The sequence below is a fragment of the Mus caroli genome, chromosome 16, assembly GCF_900094665.2.
Source record: "Mus caroli chromosome 16, CAROLI_EIJ_v1.1, whole genome shotgun sequence".
NCBI classification, from domain to species: domain Eukaryota; kingdom Metazoa; phylum Chordata; class Mammalia; order Rodentia; family Muridae; genus Mus; species Mus caroli.
This window is the reverse complement of record NC_034585.1, coordinates 53,643,170-53,661,336: the sequence shown is the minus strand read 5'-3', so window position 1 is coordinate 53,661,336 and position 18,167 is coordinate 53,643,170. Positions and strand designations below refer to the sequence as shown.

The 18,167-nt window shown below is 43.0% G+C and overlaps 1 protein-coding gene across 3 annotated transcripts in view; it reads left to right on the top strand.

Moving 5' to 3' along the window:
* The window catches only part of LOC110311735 (cell cycle control protein 50C), a 27,343-nt gene extending 12,225 nt beyond the window's left edge, over positions 1 to 15,118 (top strand). For 2 of the 3 annotated variants that reach the window (XM_021185239.1, XM_021185240.2), the window contains exons 4-8: positions 3,156 to 3,257; positions 4,126 to 4,213; positions 4,654 to 4,794; positions 10,795 to 11,004; positions 14,669 to 15,083. In XM_021185239.1, the coding sequence (XP_021040898.1) occupies positions 3,156 to 3,257; positions 4,126 to 4,213; positions 4,654 to 4,794; positions 10,795 to 11,004; positions 14,669 to 14,853 (726 nt within the window). In that variant the 3' untranslated portion in view covers positions 14,854 to 15,083. Of the gene's footprint in view, positions 1 to 3,155; positions 3,258 to 4,125; positions 4,214 to 4,653; positions 4,795 to 10,794; positions 11,005 to 14,668 lie in introns of all 3 variants that reach the window. The other variant, XM_021185238.1, reaches the window with a different exon arrangement.
* Positions 15,119 to 18,167: the final 3,049 nt, after the last annotated feature.

Below are 18,167 nucleotides of genomic sequence, written 5' to 3'. Positions count from 1 at the left end.
TTTTTTTTTTTTTTTTTTTTTTTATGTTTCTAAACTTGAAGATTCTTAACTTTCCAACATAACTTGTGAGATCGGCCACTCGGTTCTGCCATTGTCTTCGACCCACAGAGACAAGAATGACACGGACAACAAGTTGGGTTTACACAGCAGCTTCTTTACTTGGAGCTTTTTCACTTACAGCTCTCTCCCCAGCAGCTTCTTCCCCCTTCTCCTCTTACAGCAAGCGCTCTTCTCCTATATTCGCAGCAACTGAACTCATCTCAGTCCACCCCACCTCATCCAATCAGAATCACACAAGCTCCAGGCACGAGCTCAAGTAGTCACAGAGTCACAGATAGGCTGATAGATCTGGATCATGAGGAATATGCATGCAGTTTCACTGCGCATGCTCCAGCAAGGCAGTAAACATGCAGGGTTCACGGGCCTGGCAATGGGCCAGAGCGCCATCTTGGCCCATGTGGCGGTACCCGCTTCCCGCAGGGTTCTACCATAAATATCTGCATGGGCAGGGCTGTAGAATTTGTTCCGCCGTAACACCTCGAGTTAGGGGAAAACGTTACTGGACTAAGAAGCTTTGCGAGTTGGGCAAAGTCACACATTAAGTTGGTGTCACTCACCAGGCAGTTGGATTCAGCAGCCCCATGTCATCATAACATAGTAGTCGTTCGTGTTCAGTCCCAAAGAGGATCTCAGCCTGGCTCTCTGGCAGTGGGAGGAATGCCAAGAAACATAAAGGGAAGTCCCTGCTGTTGCGTTAGTTAAACTCCGGTGTTAACATGCCCTAGGAAGGACCAGTGGAGAAACCTCCTGAAACTCCTGGCAAGGAGAGCTGTCCACTCTGACCTTTAAGAAAGAGGGGGCGAGGGGAGAAGTATGTCGGTTTTCAGGAACTGATAATGGCTTGGGTTTGGGACAAGCTGAATGAGTTGTAAGTAGCCCTAAGGTAAGGAGTTCAGTGGAGACACGGAACAAAAATCAGCTGGTACCTGGGTTCCTTCAGGGACATTCCGAAAGAAAGGAGGGAGCCGGGTATGTGGCAGGGCAGCAGGGTGGGAATGCTGGAGGTGGAAGGGCACTGAGGAAGAGGAGAAAGAGTTCAGAAGGCAGAGCACAGGATACACCTTTTGAAATATCTTTGGGAAGCAGAATAAAATACAGTTCTCATTTAAGTCTTGACTGCTAGATAAGACCATGGAGGCATAAAAAAATATCCCTTCTCAGCTTTTACTGCTGGGATCAAAGCTGAAGGGTAACCCTAGCTCTGGGATCTGAAGTCATTCTGCACAAAGGCCAGGGTTCCAGGGAGCCTTGTGAACCAGGGACTGATACATCAGAGTGACTAAGGTAAGTTCTCTCCAGGAGAGGAGAGTCCTGTGAGATATGGCATGCCATAAGCCTTCCTGTCAGCCTGCTGACCTTTCTTGATCTAGTCTGTACCCAGCTCCTCCTACCCTTGCATCCCTCCTAACTTCTAAATTCCTCTTTCCATCTTGAAGGTTCAGAATAGTTAACTATTTGAAGGAAGAAAGGAAAAAAAATAAGTCAAAGATAAAACGTAGTATGACTTCCCATTTGTCTGTGTCTTTGGGGAAAGCAGAGAACTTGTGGCTAAGCTATTGACATACTTTACCGCAGCCTGAGCGCAGGAGCGTCCATGTGTCTAGCGCGCATACTAACCTGCACATGCTTGGTGATTCCAGTTTCAAGTTACATCACCTAATGAAAGATAGAATTCACCATCAAACCACCGCCTGCAGCTTTGGCAGAATACAAAGATAAGCACAGGTCCATTATCCAATCAGGGGTATACACACACCCACAGTCAGCCCAGCCAGCCAGCCAGCCAGCCAGCACCTCCTTCTGGTCACTCCATGACAACTGTCCCACAAACTCAGAACCACACCCCATATAATCCTCCTAGGGAGGTTGTTCAACTAAAACCAAGTCACTACTAAAGCACTCAACACACCAGACTCCATCCGTCCCAAAATAAGCACAATAATGCTATCTACCCTATTGCTCCCAGACTACCATTTAGTGCAACGAGACTAGATTCCTCACAGGTTTTAACACATCTCCACAGACAGGAGGTCCCCATCTCACTATGTCATAGTATAAATATACTGCAGGACAGCACAGTCTCCAGCAACACCTTAATACGCAGCCTGTTCTTCACTGGAACATTGTTAACAGCTGTTGACTGCTGGACCACTAAGAGCATTAGCAAATAATGGATGGGCAGCAGCTCCCTCTTAGTGGAGCCACACATACACCCCACTCTTACTGGGAAAATCCCCGGGATGTTGTTGGACTTTGATGTCTCAAATCACATCAGCTACACAAGTCTCCAGCTTCCTGATGCTGCGACCCTTTAATACAGTTTCTCATGCTGCGGTGACCTCCAGCCACAAAATGATTTCCCTTGCTACTTCAGGACTGTAATCTTGCAACTTTTATGAATCATAGCATAAATATCTGAGTATTCTGATGGGCTTAGGCAACTCCCTATGAAAGGACTGACCCTTGAAGGGGACGGTGAGCCGCAGGTTAAGAACTACTTCTGCACCTGGAGCTACCACACCGAAGAGGCAGCTGGGAAAGTTTATACCAGTGCTGCTGATGTTCCGACTGTTTTAGATTGACCAGGGACACCCAAAGGGAAACTTGAGTTTCATCAAGGAAAAATATCTAGGTATTGAAATCTTGTGAATAGTATTTTTTTTTAAACTTTAGAATATGCTGTGCAAAGCATTTTTCCTGGGGCTACCAAAAAGAGACGGTATTTGTAAACCTGAAGTGAATGTATTGAAGCCACACAGCCTAAAGCTGAGCATGGTGGTGCTTGCCTTTAATCCCAGCACTCCAGAGGTAGAGGCCGGCAGATCCCTATAAATTCAAGGCCAGCCTGCTCCCACATCAGCCAGGGCTACTCAGAGAGATGCTGTCTTGTTTTGGTTTTGGTTTGATTGATTGATTGATTGATTGATTGATTTTCTTTTTGAGGTTCTAGTTTCTACTTTTAAAAAGAAGCTTTCAGTTCCCATCAGTGTTTTGTGTACTGTTGTCTATTTTAATCGGGTGTGGGGTGTTAATGCTTACTAATGTTCCAGTTAATTCATAGTCATTGCTTCTTTTTTTTTCCTTCTTCTATGCAGGGTGATGTTTATATGTACTACAAACTGTATGGTTTCTATCAGAATCTCTATCAATATATCTTATCAAGAAGCAATAGCCAATTGGTGGGTAAGGATATTTGGGTAAGGCTCAGTTCCATTTGGTGCAATGTTCTCTTCTTTTGTTTTAAGCCAGGTGGTTATTTCCATCTAAAAGACAGGCGTGGGGCAGGCCTCGGCATCTAGGTTTTTAAAGATAGAAACGTTTGCTTCATTCTTACTTAAGGTGAAGGGGCTGAGCGTTTTGGGTAAATATTACCAGGAGAGAGAGAGAGAGAGAGAGAGCGCTGTCCCCCTTTAAACCAGGTATTGTTTGGCAACTGAGTAATTAGCCTTTCATGAATTTTAAGAGACCTTGGTCTCTATTTGGCTCACTTGCTAATCCTGTTTGTCTGTCCTTTCTATAACTGAAGCCCTTGATCTATCCTACTTAAAGAATTTCCTGAATAAAAGCCTTTGTTGAACTGGATATCTTTGTGGACCTAAGTTTTTATTGTCAGCAGTTCACATATGTTAGCGAGACTCTTCTCTTGACGGTCTATGGAAGTGATAACCTAAACATGTTTAGCGAAGCACTTCCCAGTGAAGTAATCTGGCTCTGGAACCTGAGCCAAGGGGCCCTCTGAGTATGGTACACTTTAACAGGAAGGTTTTAAAAACTGTTTCCATAGAGACCTGATGTGATACTCAGCATAGCAAGGTAAAAATCCTTCCTGCAAATACTTTTGACATTCTCTGTACTGTTAACAAGGAAACAACATCTCTAGACACCCACAAGCGCACATATCTCCAAAGAATGAGCATTTTGAGGTCTAAGTGAGCCAGAAAGCCTGAGAAGCACAGAGAGCAGCCCATCCACTAGTGACGGTTGATGCACCTTGCCAGTAGCCTCTCTTTCAATAGTCTGAGTTTGCCAAAAACACTTCTAATTGATGCATCATCTTGCATACAGGATACTACGAACTGTGATCCGTTCCAAGTGTCCCACAATGACACTCCCATCATTCCTTGTGGTGCAATTGCCAACAGCATATTCAACGGTAGGTGACTTTTACCTACCTCCTTCATAACTATGTAACCCCACCCCCTCTACATCTGGGATGTTACCCGGGAAGCAGAGTAGCTGGTTTAATTTACTTGCTTAGTGCCAAATATTTTATCCAGGATAAGCCAGAACATTAATGTCTGGCATTTCGTTTGTAAATAACTTCTCCCTCGCCAGCAATCTGAAGGAATAATCAGGGAACATGAGTTAAATGGAGCCAAAGAATATTTTTCAATAATTGGCCCAGTGTTGGTAAAGGAAAAAATGATCTCATGAATCAGCATGTATGGCCTGTAGGCGTGTTGAGTGTCTAGAGAAAACAAAAAACAAAAACCAAAAACCACCCTAATTTGTTTTTCATCTGGGTCTGGGTCATTTTGAAAGGTGGCAAAATGGCTACCTAACATGTCCACTGTGATTTTAAATTTATTTCAGATACCATAACTCTTTCATACAACCTGAATTCATCTACACAGATAGACGTCCCAATGCTAAAGAGTGGACTTACATGGTGGACAGATAAGTATGTCAAATTTCGGAATCCAAGATCCAGTAACTTCACCAGTACGTTTGCAGGTATGATCCAGAAAGATGTCACACCACCCCCACCCCCACCTCCATCCCCACCCCCATCCCTCCCTCTCACTCTGTGTGTGTTTTCATGATACAGGGTATCTCTGCGTAGCTGTCCTGAGCTCACTGTGTAGACCAGACTACCCAGTTCCTGTATGTTTTTATAATTGGTCCAGGGGTGGGGTATGCCCTGAGGCACCTTTTTTTCTTTGACTCCTGTTCTAACTTTCCCCATCTTGGGCACCACCATTGTCTCCCTATTCGAAACTAAAAATAATTGGTTCTGTGCTTTGTTCCAATTAGCTGTTAAGAAAAAAGTAAGTGGTTTAGAAAGTTTGGGTTTAAGCTGTAATTTATTATGCAACTGGATACATTTTTTTTTTTTGTCTGATGCTTTGTTTGTTATTTCAAGGCAAGGTTTCTCTGTGTAGCTTTTGCTGTCCTGGAACTCACTGTGTAGACCAAGCTGGCCTCAAACTCAGAGATCCATCTGCCTCTGACTTCAGAGTCCTTGCATTAAAGGCAAGCACCACCATGCCTGTCTTCAACTGGATACATATTTTAGAATAAAAAAAAGTATGTTTCTTATTTGAAGTTTTCATTTATTGATTAATAAATTGATACAGTATTGATTAGCCTATAAAATAACTCTACACAAGCCCACTTAAAAAATTTAAATCTAAAAGAACGAAATGAAAAATAAAAATAAATAAAGAAAGAAAGAAAAATAAATAAATAAATAAAAATTTAAATCTACTTTTAAAATGCTGTTTTTCCAAATTTTTACATATATAAATGTATATTAAACATTTTAAAAAATATTTCCTTTGTCATTATCAAAATATTTGAAAATAATACTTCAAATAATTTTTGAATATCTATTCACAAGCTAAATTGATTTTTTTGGCAGTAAGTGTTATGGCCTTATTATTTTTAATTGTTTCAAAAAATTGTTTGCAACTTTAAAAGATGAATTCTGTAGGTAATCAATTTGACATTGATTTGACCTTTAAATGAGTCTTCTCTTTTGACTCTGAGTAAAGACTGTCTCCATGCTCACAGCCTATTTGGTTAAATGGAGGAAAATGGAGTTGTCTGTCATTGTAGAGAAGTATGTTAGCATTTTTTTATTAAAGATTTATTTATTTTATGTATGACTACACTGTCTCTGTCTTCAGACACACTAGAAGAGGTCATGAGATCCCATTGCAGATGATTGTGAGGCACCATGTGGTTGCTGGGAATTGAACTCAGGACCTCTAAAAGAGTAGTCAGTGAGTATTCTTAACCACTGAGCCATCTCTCCAGCCCCATATGTTAGCATTTTAACCCAAATATTTTTGTGGGAAAGTTTTATTTCATAGGATTTTTTCTCCTATTTTTTGAATTTCTCATTAAGTTTAGATGCTATCATATAAATCCTGGACTTTCTCAATATCACTTTTTTTCTGGCACAAAAATCTTTTTAATCAAAAGTACCAATAGTCTTTATAGAAACCAAAATAATCCAAGGCATGATTATACTGAACTATCATTCTATAATGTGCTCAATTATTCCTTTGCTGCCATATAAGTACATACTAATGTTTCCTCATTCGGAAATTTAGTTTTCAATAAGTATTGTTCACAAAGACTTCCCAAGGTATCTTTCTGACATTACCTATTTTGCATACTTTAAGAAAAGATTTTCAATTAACTTGCACAAAATGCAACTGAAAGTTAAAGGGCTCATTAGAAAAAAAAAAAAAAAGTCCGGGATCATTGTGCAACACATGAGTTGTTGGTATGCAGAAACATTCCTTAAGATGTCAGGTCCTCTGAACATCCTGTTTAATGGATGATATTCATGCTGAAGTATGTAATGTCTTGTAGCATTCATGTGATTTATGTATGTACCATACCTGTTTAAAGACATTTCCTCTCTGTTGCTTTCCTGTTTAACTGAGGGAATTAGCTTCATTCACTCTGGGGTTCTGCTCCACCAAATAGACACTTCTTCTATCACTACAAAAGCAAACCATTTAAAATTTTCACTCAAGTTCTTAACTGAGTTTACAGTAACATCTGTAATAAATGACAGGTTGTTATCTTCATGGTTGACCTTCCAAGAGCTTTGCTTTGATTCTATGAGAAATTAAACCCAGGGGTTTATTATTGCCTGAGTTTTCCGGTCTGAAGACATTCACATAAAACTGGCTTCATTTAACAGTTCGCAGTTCGTTCTGTGCTAATGAAGGCAACAGATCATTTCTTTGGCTATGAAAACAATTTTAAGTAAAAACTTGGGGACTAGGGAGAGAGCTCAGTAGGTAATGTGCCTGCTGCACAAGCCTGAGGACAGGGGTTCGAATCCCAGCTACCCACAAAAAAACTAGGTGTGATAGTGCCTACTTGTGACTATGTGCTGGGAACAGGAGGAAACAGGTAGGTTCCTGGAGCCCCTAGCCAAACATTTTTTTTTAATTGGATATTTTCTTTATTTACATTTCAAATGTTTTCCCCTTTCCAGGTCTCGGGTTCAGAAACCCGCAATTCCATCCCTCTCCCCCTGCTTCTATGAGGGTGCTCCCACTCCCATCTTCCCGCCCTGGCATGCCCCTACACTGGGGCATTAAACACCCTCAGGCCAAAGGGCCTCTCCTCCCATTGATGTTCAACAAGGCCGTCCTCTGCCACATAGACGGCCGGAGCCATGGGTCTCTCCATGTGCACTCTTGGGTTGGTGGTCCAGTCCCCGGGAGCTCCACTAGTCAGACAGTCTAGCCAATTGGTGTATTCTAAGTTCAGGAAAGACCCTACCTCAAAAGATGAGGTGGAAGACAACCAGCAGTGCTTATGAGTGTACACATGCTCATATATATATATATATATATATATATATATATATATATATATGTATGTATACATGCTTGTGCATATATGCACAGGTACATCACACACACACACACACACACACACAGTGGAATGGCATACAGCCATCCCAGGTCTAAGGAATCTGGAAAAGGAGGACCACAAACTTCAGGCCAATCTGAGACACAAAGTGAGACTTTGCCTCAAAAGCTATATAAAAAACAAACAAACAAACAAACAAATAAATAAAAATAAAAGTGAAGGCATTTATTTCTTATTTTCTGGGAACAGGGTCTCACAGTCTCACTCTGGCTGACCCTTGGACTCGCAGAGATCCCCCTACCCCTGACTACTGAGCCTTAGGACTAAAGGTGTGTGCCACGGCACAACCAGCTTCACTGAATCCCAATGAAGGCATGCTCCCAGGAGGATATATAAATGGACCTTCTGTAGGAGTTAAAACCGCTGTCTGTACGCAGTCCTCACTCACAGACTTTTCATAAGTTCAGAAGTCCTCCTCATTTCTATCTTCTGTTTTCACACGATCAGTAGCATCACTGTTGCTGCCATGTGGAATGGCGTCAGCCAGACCATGTCATTCCCATCAACTGAAGAAAATGCACTTATTTTACACCAATCATGCATCCAAGCTCTTCACAGTTAAAAGAGTTTCCTAGCAAATAAAAGTCCGGTATCAAATAATACCTAGTGATCCATTTAGAGCATATTGCAAAGTGGCTGTTGAGAGCACGTACGCATCAGCAGGATGGCTCAGCATCTATTTCCTACATAGGCAAGATGAACATAGACCTGGATCTATAATTGCCTGGACTCCGAGCCCTAAGCACCAGCCCCTCTGAGTTACAGCTTGGCAGCTTCACACATCTGACAGGCAAAGTCAGAAACTGTGCAGTGGCTGGCTCGAGTGCTGAGCAGCTGGCAGGGGTCACAGGGATGCCTTACATTGTGTTTTGATTAAAATGTCTCTGCTTATCAGTCACAAGTTAAGGAAGTCACCCTATTCACGGCACATGTACATCTCACCAACTTCAGGGCCAGTCCATGTCCAGAGGCTGAAAGAATGAAGTCACAGGCATGCATATAGACTGCTTGGAATAAATTCTAAATGGCTTGGGCTCCTGCACACCAGCCATCAACTGGGGCTGTCCTGTGCTGACAAGCACATCTAGTCTCTGAATTTAAAGTCAATCATTAGTTCTTCAAGGAACGAGACAACATCATTCTGTTGTTTAGTTTTACCACAATATCTTCAGGCCTGTACTATAGAGTCTTTGGCTTTCTCTTATTTCTTGCTGTCCCTTGTTCCTGACTTAAAGAGTTATCACATTATACTCTGCATAGTAGCTGTCTATAAGTTTCTTCAAGGAAATTATGCAGTTTTTATTTTATTATCCTTGAACTTTGATACATAGTAAATTGTATGGTCAAAATTGTTATTGAATGGATGCATGCATGGATGGATGGATGGATGGATGGATGGATGGATGGATGGATGGAAACAAATGACCCAAATTAACTTGGAAAATAAGAAAGCTGATGTCACAGACCATCTAGACACATGGGAAGTGGTAGGATTAGGTGATAGAGAGGTCTTGAAACCAACCTTTCGTCGTCGTTGTTGTTGTTGTTTTAAGATTGGTTTATTTTATGTGCACTGTCACTCTCTTCAGACACACAGGAAGAAGGCATCGGACCCTGCATTTCTAACAAAGCTGTATCTGGCACGAGTTATCCCTGACATTCACTGTCTTGGGTCATGGGTACAAGACAAATTTGAAAGTAGCTGGGGACTGTAATGTGAGCCCCAAACACATTTTTTAACTAGAGTGAATGAGTGATGTCTTGAGAAGGGCCAAAATGGAGGGTGGAGGTTGCAAAATAGATGTTTGCAGAGGAAGATTCTCTAGCTCAGGATTATTTCCAAAGGAAATATTAGATGAATGTACTATACTACACTTAATGTGGCTTTTATAAACACCTTTTATAAAAACACCTTTTATCAAAACAAAAAAAAAAACGATAAAATGAGCTTATAAAAATTGTAAGCTCATGTCTGGGGGTTTCTGTGAGAAGCCGACAGTTCCAGCTGAGAAAGAGTGGTGTTTTAGTTTTGAGCTTTTGTTTGTTGTTGTTGTCTTTGAGGCAAAGTATCACTATGTAGTTTTGGCTGACTGAGAATTCACTGAGTCACCTGTCTCTACCTCCCAAGAGGTGGGATTAAAAGCATGTGACGTCACAGCAGTCTAAGAGGCTTCTTGTTTATTTTTTGAGTTTCCTGTGGGTAGAGGAGCTAGCCTTAAAGTAGCAAAAAAAAAGTTCCTCTCACAAGTTGCTGTTGTTGGTTAGCTATCTGAAATTCAGCATGGATTCTATCAACTGTGGCAGACTGAGTAAACCTCTTTGGTCCCTTCATTGAGCATTCATTGAATACCTGTTGTGTTCCAGGCACTGGGGAGTAAATGTTAGCGGATGGATGAGGTGATTCTGTTCTCAAGAATGCTCTGTAGAGTGGGGACAACCATGCTCTCTGTAGAAAACAGACTTGTAAGAGTTGGTGCAAAGTCAACATAGATATGTCTCCTGGCTTCTTCTACTAGGCCTGTGGTTCCAGTGCTGGCCCCTTCCTTCTCTTCCTTCCTTCCTTCCTTCCTTCCTTCCTTCCTTCCTTCCTTCCTTCCTTCCTTCCTTCCTTCCTTTCCTTCCTTCCTTCCGTCCTTCCTTCCTTCTTCTACATTTATTTATCATGGGGTGAGTGTGGGTGTGTATATGGGGCAAGAATGAGTGTGCTACATTCATCTGGGAGAAGTCAGAAGCCGAATCTCTTCTCCCACTTTGTGGGTTTCAGGAATTGAACTCAGGTCTGCAGTCTTGACAGCACTCACGCTGACCACTGAACTATCCTACAAGCCCTGATATCATCTCTCATTAGCCCTACATAATTATCTTATACGTCCCTTAGAATGCTTAAAGCCAATATAATTAATGATTGCTTGTTAAACTCCTATGCGCACTCGGTTTTTAAAGTCAAATTTCTATTTCTCTTTCATTGGGAATGCAGTTCTTTCTTGTTGGAGAAACTGAAGGGCGAACTGACTCTTCTCTGTCCTATTCCTCATGCCCCGCCCGCCACAGGAAGTTCGAAGCCTCTGCACTGGGCCAAACCTATCTATGAACTGGATCTAGATGACCCAGGGAACAATGGCTTTATCAATGAGGACTTCATTGTGTGGATGCGGACGGCTGCCTTTCCCACTTTCAAAAAACTGTACCGCCGACTGAACCGCGTGCACGCCTTCGCCGAAGGCTTACCTGCTGGTAACTACAGTTTGAGCATCTCCTACAGTATCCTCCTATGCCACGCCCCTTCCTCCGAGTGAAGGCAAAATCTGGCTACTAGTTGTAGAATTCTTTTTTTTTTTTTTTTTTTTTTTTTTTTTTTTTTGGTTTTTCGAGACAGGGTTTCTCTGTGTAGCCCTGGCTGTCCTGGAACTCTCTTTGTAGACCAGGCTGGCCTCGAACTCAGAAATCCGCCTGCCTCTGCCTCCCGAGTGCTGGGATTAAAGGCGTGCGCCATATTCTGTGTGTGCCCTCCGGGCAGATAGGTGGAGCACTGAGAAACAGAGAGCTTGTCTTGTGGGAATGCCCGCAAGAGGAAAGCACCGCCCCTTCCATTCAGGGGGCTGGGGGTGGGGCTTGGGACTGAGGTGTCAGGGGAAAAGGTACAAATTTTGATAGATTACACTACTGTATTTTGGAACCCTCCCAAGAAAAGGAGCCCCAAAGAAGTGATGACTGGGTACATTTATATACTGGTTTTAAAAGGAGTTATCAGTTGTGGAAGAACACCTGAGGGTTGGTGTGACCAAATTTGTTTGTGCAGATTCCTGATGGCAACAATATTTCTTCCTTACTTCTTTGTTTAAATTCCTTTTTTCCTTCCTTCCCTTTCTTTTTTTTCTTCCTTTTTCTTTCTTCCTTCCTTCCTTCCTTTCTTTCTTCCTTCCTTTCCTTTCTTTTCTTTTCTTTTCTTTTCTTTTCTTTTCTTTTCTTTCCTTTCCTTTCCTTTCCTTTCCTTTCCTTTCCTTTCCTTTCCTTTCCTTTCCTTTCCTTTCTTTCTTTCTTTCTTTTTTTTTGTGACAGGGTCTCACTATGTAACCCTGGCTGTCCTAGAACTCCCTCTGTAGACCAGGCTGGCCCTAACCTCTGTCTCCCAAGTGCTGAGATTAAAGATGTTTATCCCCACACCTGACTGAAAGTCTGTCTTCACATGTCTGAGGGCATTTGTCAACTCCCGCTACATTTTCAGGAGCGAGTGGAAAGGCAGTGTGCCCACCTTGTCCTTAATGACTTTCAAGTACCTTCAGCCAAAACAGTGTGCAGAAGTGGCAGATGCAGGGTCCACTATCAAATATCATTATGTAACTGTGTCCAGATTAGATACTTAATATGTCTTTTGGTTTTTTGTTTTGTTTTGTTTTGTTTTGTTTTTTTAAGGACCAGCAGCCAGTAGCACTGTCAGGTATGGATAAATAGGGGAATAATTTGTCCCCAAGAAAGACCAATAAATGGTAGAGCCTAGACATCTAAAGCATTGGGGTAAGGCACTGTCGTATAGAGTGGAATGAGATGAGGGAGTTAAGAAAGTAGAGGGGGAGGGGATAGTAAGAGTACAGTTGGAGGGTAGACTAGAATAGCAGAAACTGACAGAGACTATAGAACTTTTAGACAGAAGTGTGTTAGAGTGAAGGAAGCCCATCTCCCCCGCTTACCACCCCAGGAAGGGTGAAGCTTCTGTTCGTGGCCAACCCTACCTATGAACCAGATACAGACGAGCCAGCAAGCAACGGCTTGCTCGATGAAGACTTCACTGTGTGGCTACGGACAGCTTGGCTCAGGCCCTGCCAGGAGTGCTGTGAGCTGTGTGCTGCACATGTGTACGCTTCCTCTCTTCGGATCAGAGCCAGCAGTGGGAGTCGATGTCTTAGTAACAGACATGTGGGCCAAGTTAGGAGACATATGTTTGAATAACAGATTGTGATTTTTTTTCCCTTCAAATTCAAAAACACAAATGTGACTCTTGATTTAAAAAAAAAAACAAAAAATGAAGATTTAACTATAAAGTGTAACTAAGCCTTATCTTTAAGAAGTTATAAATTTACACATAATTTATATTAACTGTGGTCTTCAGAGCTCATGTCCCCAAAGCAGGTAGATTTCTTAGGCAGGCTCACACTCAGCTTTGAAACAGCCACCCAATTAAGCACACACACCTCTTATAACATGCCAGGGTTACTGGCTGAGATTGTTCTAGAGGACACCCAGCAGGCCAGAGCTGCTCCACACTGAACTGTCCTCTTGTGTAAAGTCTCTCTAGCTCCCAGTGAGGCTGAATGAGAAACTCCTGTTTCTCTTTTTCCCCAGGACAGAGCAAATGCTCTTTCCCTGAGCTCTATCCCTAGTCCCGGGATGGAAAACCACAATGTGAAATTTCTTCTCTCTCTCCTCCATTTCTTCTCTCTCCTGGAGCAGGTTTGTAGAACTCTCCAATGGAAAAGTAGAGCTGCTCCTCTGTGGGATCCCTGCTGACTGACATCCCTGTCCTATCAACCTTTGCTTTCTCTTGCAGTGGTTGCTTTAAAACAGGGATAGAATGTTGCCTGGTGTCTCTCAAGTTGAATCTCCTGATCCCACAGACCTGTGTCGACCATAACAGTAAAGTAGAGGAGAGATAGCACAGACAGAAAACAATGCTGCCCTCTCCCTTGGCTGTAATGAGTCTGGGATGAGAATGACGAAAGGAAGCCATACCCTAAAAGCGATACACTGTTTCTATTCTCCTCTCTGGACATGCTAAGTCTCCTCCATGACTCTCCTAACAGCCACACTTGGCCGCTGATTGGAAGCTGATTGTACACAGCTTCAATGCTGAGTGTCAGTCCCTGTTTGCACTCCCCCTGTGTGATGGCCAGGCTAAAGAAGTAAACCTAGCCTGCAGCATCACTCTCTCCTACTGAAAGGGAAAAGGGGGGTCTGGAGGTGAGAATAGGACTCTTTCAATTGAACTGGGAGAGAACACAGGTAAGGCAACACTGGAAGATAAAAGACCAAGTGATAATGAAGGGAGAGATAGGGAGGGAGGGAGAGAGAGAGAGAGAGAGAGAGAGAGAGAGAGAGAGAGAGAGAGAGAGAGAGAGAGAGATATTTGTTCCTAACATAGTTCCTTGCGCCTTTAAATAGTTCATTGCCAAGAGATTGGAAGCCCTTTAAGGGCTTGGCTGGGAAATGCCTCTGTCGTCTGTGTTGCTATGAGAAGGCTTTGTTTGTTTATTTGTTTCATTTACAAAAGGCACCAGATGTTTAAAACCCTCAGGCCACAAGCCCCATGAAGATGATATCATTACAATGCTACATAGCAAGCCCACTTCAAACACTTTCTCACAGGCAACAGGACACTGACTTTTCAAAACCCTGACAAGCACCCTTCTTTTAGATTTAGAGTTCTCACCAAAAAATGTTTCTGTGTTCATCCTGAGGCTTTATTTATTGTTCTTACTCCTCGGAAGGAATTTTCTCTGTTGAAGGGACTCAAGCCTTAGCCAGTTAAGGAACTTGGCCTTTTCTGAGTCTTCCGGTTCACGAATAAAGCCTCAGGTTTGCTGTGAAGAGCGCTGTCTCTATCCTTTGTGCTACCTTGGACTCATCAAAGGGAGTTAGATTATCCATTCACTAGCCAGCTATTGACAAGTCATCCAGATCTATTTGTGTCCACATCTTCTTTCTACACTATAGATATGTTGAAGAGAGCCTTGTTATGACTAATTTTATTCTAGCAAGATAAGAGTTTTATTTGACTGCGTGGAAACACATGAAACAGAATAATCACCTAGGTTGGGTTTTTTTTTTGTCTGTGAAAAAGATCAATTTTATATAACTTAATTTAGTGTGTTTGCATATGCTATGGTATAGATGATAAATACTGAGCCAGGTCCTTAACAGATCTTCTTAGACTTTCCAGTAACCATGTTCCAAGGAGAAAAGTCCGTTGTCCTTTCCACTCTGACATGGATCGGGGGAGGAGGCCTTTTCCTGGGTCTGACTTACACAGTGACGGGGGTACTGACGCTGTTGGCCTCTTTTGCCATCCTGACGATTCACTTGATGCTGAAAAGGAGTAAATTGAATTTCCTGTAGAGGTGGCATCCAGATTTAAAGAGAAGAAGAGCAGAAGGCAGCAGCAGACAATGGAGTGATAGACCCAAAGATCCCTGGCAAAGCTTGAAGAGTTCCTGAGCCATCTCAAGGAAGGGTGCTGGATTGACGGAATCCAATATAATCCTAACTACAAGGATAAATGACGAGGTTCCCAGAGTGGGGGGAAGAGGAGGAGGAGCAAATAAAAACATATATGTACAGTAAAATGTTCTTGAAATAAAGATGAGAATTGTTTTTGAACTCTAGAGTGAAAGACTCTAAGACTCCCAAAGGGAGACACTCACTCAAGCCTCGGGACAGCCGCGCACCCAAGAAGACACTGAGACCGAACTTAAGGTGTAGAGAGTAAGATTTAATACAGCAACGACAAGAAAGCACATAAAAAGCACATANACCAGAGGCTCTGGGGTCGAAACTCATACACCCGGCATGGTGCAGAGGAGATTCGNCNCCCAGCCCAAATTTTCACAGGCTTTTATAAGAAAAGGGCAAGGGGNGAACAGGGTGGAGAAAGTACAAATTTACGTCACTAAGGGGTCTTGCCAAGGGGCTTTACATAACCAAGGGGTCGTGTCCTATATTTTGGCAATGTACCTGATCCATTGGAACATTCTGGGGTAGTACCAGGAGGCCCCTATCTCAAAAATGTTCTTGGAACAGTCTTCAGTTAGGAGGGGGTCGGGAAGAGTTCAGGAATGTACTCTGGGGTGAGAAGTTCAGGAGTGTTCCGGGAACAGTCTCTGGATGGGAGGGGTAAGAGGACCTGAGTTGAAAAGTTCAGTTTTTCCTCTTTCAAGAGCAAGTGCTAAGAATCTGTTTGGAGTCCTTGTACCTCAGAATGGTTGAGTTCCCTAGGGGTCTGCTCTCAAGGCAAGAGCAAGTGAGCCAAAACTGAGTCCTTTTAGCCATCCTGTCAGGCTCAGGCTGGTGGCTGGCTGGATGAAGTTGTAGACTTCCAAAGACCAACTGTTGAGCTGAGCAACAGAACTGAGTCACAACCAACTTCTTCTGTTTAGACCAAGCAGTTCTTAGCCACGTCCCGAGTATCCAAAATAAAATACACCAAAAAGCAAGTTTCTTTAATGTTACCCAAGATAAAAAGCATTAGGAGTGAGACCTCCGCCATCATGGGTCACATGCATGCTCCCAGGAAGGGCCTGTCCCAGTCAGCACTGCCCCACGGCCACAGCATCACATGTGGCTAAAGTAAAGGAATGGATTTACAAACTGGCCTGATTCTCCCAAATAGGTGTGATCCTGAGGAACTCTCACGGTGTGACACGGGTCCGTCTTATGATTGGTAATAAAATCTTAAGAATCCTGAAGTCCAAAGGCCTTGCCCCCGATCTCCCTGGGGATCTCGACCGTTTGACTAAGAAAGCAGTTCCCTCCTGAAAGCATCTTGAGAAGAACTGAGATGATAAGAATGCTAAATGCACCTGACTCTGACAGAAAGCAGAATTCACTGGTTGGCCACTACAGGACTAAAGTGGGTAGGTACTCCCACCCAACTGGAAATGTGAGTTGTCCACAGCCTCTGCTCTAGTGACATAAACTCTCTAGTGTACACGATAAAATAATTTTTGAGTAAAAGAAAAAGCACTAGGAATGACTGGCTCTTAAAACTGCATTGAGCCAGTTGAGGACACAAACTGATACTAAAACGACACTATCTGGAATACAAATGATAGCTGGCCTCAAACCCACTCTCAGTCCAGGCTGGCCTTGAACTCATAATCCTCTGCCTTCAGTATCCCTTGTGCTAAGACTGTAAGCCCGAGCGACCACACTAGTTACATTACATATTCACCCCCTGGTGACGGGTGACCGAACACCTGGCAAGAAGCAATTTAGAAAGTGGTCCTGATGGGGCGCCATCTTTAATCCCAGCGGTGAGGAGGCAGAGTCAAGTGGATCACTGTGAGTTTGAGGCCAGCCTGGTCTACATAGTTAGTTCTAGGGCAGCCAGACTTAAAAAGAAAAAGAAGATGAAGCAGCAGCAGCTTTTGGATTCGGGTGAGGGGGCATTGGTTATTTTGGCAGAATTGGGGGGTTGGTTATTTTGGTTTATACTTCCATCATGGCAGGGAAGGCTTGACGGTAGGATTCAAATAGTAAGACATCCATGTTAAGACTGGTGTGCCGGGTTATACTGGCAGGTAACGTCTTGCTTGGGACTTAGACTTGCTTAAGAGCCGGAGGCAGCTGGCCACGTCACATCCATCAGGAGTCAGAAATCAGAGAGAAAGATGCATGCTGGTACTCAGCTGGCTTTCGCCATTGGTGTAGTCTGGGACTCCAGCCCCTGGAATGGTGTTTCCCACATTTACTTTGGATCTTCCTCCTCAATTTGAAGTAGATAATTCCTCACAGTAATTCCCGGAAGTTCGTCTCTTGAGCAAGTCTAAGTCCCAATATGTTACCTGTCGGTATTAACCATCACACCGGTCTTAACATGGACATCTTACTATTTGAATCCTACCCATAAATATAAAAGATGTAAAAGAATAAATGTATTATTCTAAGCCCAGAGCAAGCGGCAGTAGAAGATCACCATACCAGCGTTTGGCAAGGCTGTAGTCAGTAGTTGTTTCCGGTGCTCGTGTGCCCTGTCCAGAAGACAGCAAGGGGAAGCGCACCACTTCAGTCATACCCACTAACTTCTGACCTTGTGTTCCTGGTCCTTTGGCCCAAACCCTCCTTTACAGTGCTAATTAGGAAAGGCAAATACAACCGTTGTGTCTCAAACTCATAAGGATATAAGGTATAAAGATGCTATATCAGACAGGGATCAAGAGATAAAACAGGAAAAATTTGGGTTGTGTGTGTTAGGTTGGTAAATAAACATTTACTTTTTAAATTTGGCTTGTGTGATTGTTAGGAACTCTACATTCTAATAAATGAGTCCTGCTCAAGAAAGGGGTTGCAGTTAAAGGCCAAAGAGTCCTCTTCTGGGAAGAGTTATTCTGTAGACAGACTCTAAGGGGCCCTGGTGAGCAGTCTGTCTTGTTCAGGGCTTCTCACGCTTTATAGGACAATCTGCTTTGTAAAGAGTCCACTAGTCTTACGTCAAGTTGATGTACAATAGAGTCATCTGAAAGGAGGGAATCTCAATTGAGGAAATGTCTCCATAAGATCCAGCTGTAAGACTGATTTTCTTAATCAGCAACTGATGGGGGAAGGCCTAACCCACTGTAGGTAGTTCCATCCCTGGGCTGCTGCTCCTGAGTTCTATTTAAGAAAGAAAGAAAGAGAGAGAGAGAGAGAGAGAGAGAGAGAGAGAGAGAGAGAGA